Here is a 4,393-nt window from a genome sequence, read left to right as displayed (position 1 = left end):
ATGCTTTTGAACTGTGATGTTGGAGAAGACTCATGAGAGTCCCTTGGACTGCAAGGAGATCAAACCAATCAAACCTGAAGGATATCAGTCCTGAATATTCACTGGAAGGACTGATACTGAAGCTGAAGCTTCAACACTTTGGCCACCTGATGTGAAGAACTGACTCATTGGAAAAGACCCTGATGCTGGGAAAAATTGAAGGCAAGAGAAGGGGATGACAGAGGATGAAATGGTTGAATGGCATCACCAACTCAATGGGCATGAATTTGAGCAAGCTCCAGGAGTTGGTGATGGACAGGGAAGCCTGGCATGCTGCAGTCCATGGGGTTGCAAAGAATTGTACACAACTAAGCCACTGGACTGAACTGAACAGAGATTCAGAATTAGGATGCAAGAGAAAACAAGGATTACTAAAAATTCATACATCATTTCCAGAATCAAGTATCCGGATAAAGTGGTTATTGAAGGAGAGGATTAAATTGGCATATGTTGCTTCTGGTAACACTATGCTAATGACTACAAAGGCGGAGAAGCCATCAGAGACCAGATAAAGAGGGCAGACCTCTAGTCACTTCCGTGTGTAGATGCTAAAGCATCCTGGGGAGAATGGAATTCTGTTTAGTGGAATCCCATGAAAGGATTGCAAGACAGGAGTGACTATCAAGCCACAAAAGTCCCTTTTTACATTCTCATCAATCTAATATTTATCACAATATTATAGTACAAGCAAAGTGAGAGCAAAACTACCTCCCCCTGAAGTCCCTGGGATCGCAAAGAATCATACACAACTGAGCCACTGAAGTGAACTGAACTGAGATTCAGAATTAGGATGCAAGAGGGAACAAGGATTACTCAAAATTCATATGTCATTTCCAGAATCCAGGACAGAAGGTTCTGCCCTTCAGGTAGATCTTTGTAAGATGGCAGAGAAAACAAGGATAAAAAGAAGTCAGGGGAGAAAGAGCAATGGGACAGTAAAGTGCCTAAAGAAAATTTTAAAACAGTGGTGTCCTTAGGCAGAAGAACCTAATGGATTTAAGTGAGGTTCTGGACAATTAAAGAGAGAGAAGACATTTACAAAAAAGGCTAAATAACATAATTTATTTTAATAAAACTTAGCAATGATCTAACTCACAAATTAAGCTGCAACTTGAATTCTTTAAAGGAAAGTAAGAGTAAGGAGCAGAGCCTGTTTTCCAATAACATCAGCTGTTTACAACCACTCCTGTCATGGGGTCCAAGATACTGATATATTTTCTCAAAGTCTCAACTTAGCCCTTCATTTCTTTATGTCTTCAGTGCTTTGCCCTCCCATGTGCCCATCTGAGTAAGAGACAGTGAAATAATTTAAATACACCAGTGCAATGAAAATAAATGTCTTTATTAGGCAGATGCAAGATGCACAAAACACTTCATAATTTTTCCATATTCAGTTTTTGGGCTCTGAGGATGAAAAGACCTTTCCTGGAAATCAGGAAGGGAGCTTAGTGATATCTGTGGGCCAGGGCATTGGCCACACCAGTCACCACCTTCTGAAAGCTAGCCTGCAGCTCCGGGGAGAATTCACTGCCAAAGCAGCGAGCCAGCACAACCACTAGCACGTTGCCCAGGAGCTGTGTGGAAAAGACATTAAGCAAGGGCAGGGTTAGTGCAGGTGCCCAGGTTAGATTCAGAGTACTTCAGATTCATCCCAAGCTGTGTCCCTAGGATATTAGCACAAAGATGACTGAAGTATAGATGCTACTGCTGATGTGAAGCTACCCATAGCAGGCTGAATTTATATTTAGAAATGTTTCTCTCTTTCTATCTTAATCCAGAACTTATTATCATTTTTATTATTTTGAATCACTTTGAAAAGCAATACAACATTTTATCCCTTGAAAGGAACAGATAAGGGGAAAATATTAGATATTATTTTTAAAGTAGATGAAGAAATCTTTTTTTCAAATTGAACACTCAAAGAGTATAATTAAAAAGAGAAGACATTGCAGACAACAGAGAACAAGAATGAATCAGAAGAAATGATTATTGTGAGCAAAGAGGTTAAAAGAATCTAAACGGTTCTGAGGAGTCCTTAGCACTTTAACCAGAATACATCTTCTCCATTCTAAACTACGTCCTGCCAGTCAGCCCTATCCCCATGACACAAGCTTGACCATAAAAAGAGAATATTGAGGATTCCACAAACTCACCCTGAAGTTCTCAGGATCCACGTGCAGCTTATCACAGTGCAGCTCACTCAGCGAAGCAAAGGCACCCTTGAGGTCATCAAGTTGCTTCAGGCCCTCACTGAAGGAGTCTAGCACCTTCTTGCCATGGGCCTTCACCTTAGGGTTTCCCAAAATGGCATCGGCAGAGGACAAGTCCCCAAAGGACTCAAAGAACCTCTGAGTCCAGGGGTAGACAACCAGCAGCCTAGGGGGAGAAAACAGCACAAGGTCAGAGGAAGTCAGCAGCTTTCAGAATCTCAGGGATGGCTCTGTCCTCACATGCCCAGGTGTATTTCACTCTCCTTAAACCTGTCTTGTCGGAGAAGGCAATGGCACCCCACTCCAGTACTCTTGCCTGGAAAATCCCATGGACGGAGGAGCCTGGAAGGCTGTAGTCCATGAGGTCGCTGCAGTCCATGGGGACATGACTGAGCGACTTCACTTTCACTTTTCACTTTCATGCATTGGAGAAGGAAATGGCAACCCACTCCAAAGTTCTTGCCTGGAGAATCCCAGGGATGGTGAAGCCTGGTGGGCTGCTGTCTATGGGGTCGCACAGAGTCGGACACGACTGAAGCAACTTAGCAGCAGCAGCAGCAAACCTGTCTTGTAAGCAGGATACCTACCTGCCCAGGGCCTCACCACCAACTTAATCCACTTTCACCTTGGCAAATAGGGAGGTGACGGCAGCCTTCTCCTCAGCAGCTCAGCATGGTGTCTGTTTGTGTAGTTGCTAGTGAACACGGTTGTGTCAGAAGCAAGTGTAAGCAGCAGCTGGCCCAGCTCTTCCTTTTATGCCTAGCCCTGCCTCCTGACCTCCCTGCTTCTGTGAGCAGATTGGCTCAGGCCAAGGTGTGGTTCCACAGGGTGAGGCTTGAATGATGACAGTCATACCTCTCCTTAGTCTTCCTGGCACTGACTTTAGACCTTCAGCCCTCTTTCTGGGCATCTCTAGGTCTCAGTCATTCCAGCAATACAAACTGCTACTAAAATCATCTTCCTTAGCAAGTTTGCTTGTAGAAATTTTAGAATCACAACGAAGTAACCTCTTGGAAACCACCTCCTCAATTTTCTTATTATACAAATGAAGAATCCGGGCTCCAGAAAATGGAAAGGATTTGTCCACTATGATTCAGCTTAAGACGATGTGGATGGATCATCTCCTGTGCCTTCAGAATATGCAAAATAATTACAAGGACAGCATGGATAAAACCTCTGCCCTGTTCTAAATATGCATCTCTTTTGTTTGCTTGTTTGGGATTAAGTCATTCTGGTATGAAAACAAATATTCATTTGCTTATCTACTCATTCAATTTTTTCTTAATTTAATTTATGACCAAATAAATAATGATAGAAAAATAGAATAAGTATGGATCAAGAATTCCTATGAAATAGCTACTCCATTAATCCATAGATGAAAACATAGAGACCTCTCCATGTAGTAAGAAATACAAAGTAAAAAATCAATCAAACCCCCAAAGTTTCAATAACCCTGAGAGAGGCAATGTGTTCAAAGACTAAATCAAGGCATATAAATTGTTTCTTCATAAACTGACCTGGGAAAGTGTCTTCAAGAACAGAGAAACTTCTCTGTGATTTAAAAGGAGGGATAAAATTGTGGAAAGACATTCCAGTTTGAATCAGATTATTTGGTTTTCTCCTCTAAACCTCTAAGAATACTGTGTGCATAAAAATTTCTTCTATTTCAGTTCATCTTTAATTTTGTTTTCTCTATATACTTTGTTTATACCTTCTTTTACTAAAATGTATCCTTCTTTATCTACAGCTTTTCAAATATTTCTTCTCTCTTTGCACCTCCTCCAACCCATGTAATAAATCCTCTTAACCTTCTTAGGGAAGAAGAACTTCTGAAGTGTAGAGGTCTGCTTCTTACTACTAGAAGATTTAATGAAAAAGCAAAAGCAGAAAGCATTTCTGAGCTCAGCATTAGATCTCAGAGTTCCCTGAGGTTCCCCTACTTTCTATGATCTCTACTTTCTGCATCTTCCCTTCTTCTTGAATTTCCACTTCCTTTCAGTAGGATAGGAACATATATATTTACTTCCCTTCTCTCACCTTAGAACCTTCTCCTGATTCAGACAACTTGATGTCTAGAATCACCTTTCTCTCACCTTTGCCATCACTGGCAAAACATGTTTTTAAAAAATCTCTCATTCTTTCAG

The 4,393-nt window shown here is 41.3% G+C and overlaps 1 protein-coding gene across 1 annotated transcript; it reads right to left on the bottom strand.

The window, feature by feature from the left end:
• Positions 1-1,401: 1,401 nt before the first annotated feature.
• On the bottom strand, positions 1,402-2,915 carry LOC102267004 (hemoglobin fetal subunit beta; the record flags this gene model as incomplete). Its single annotated transcript, XM_070366918.1, is given in 3 exon segments — positions 1,402-1,613; positions 2,193-2,415; positions 2,837-2,915. Coding segments are annotated over 3 exon segments (431 nt in total), but the record flags the coding sequence as incomplete, so codon positions are not given.
• Between the last annotated feature and the right edge of the window lie 1,478 nt (positions 2,916-4,393).

This window comes from Bos mutus, unplaced genomic scaffold (assembly GCF_027580195.1).
Source record: "Bos mutus isolate GX-2022 unplaced genomic scaffold, NWIPB_WYAK_1.1 CTG266, whole genome shotgun sequence".
Classification (NCBI taxonomy): Eukaryota; Metazoa; Chordata; class Mammalia; order Artiodactyla; family Bovidae; genus Bos; species Bos mutus.
This window is presented reverse-complemented; position numbering and strand designations above follow the sequence as displayed.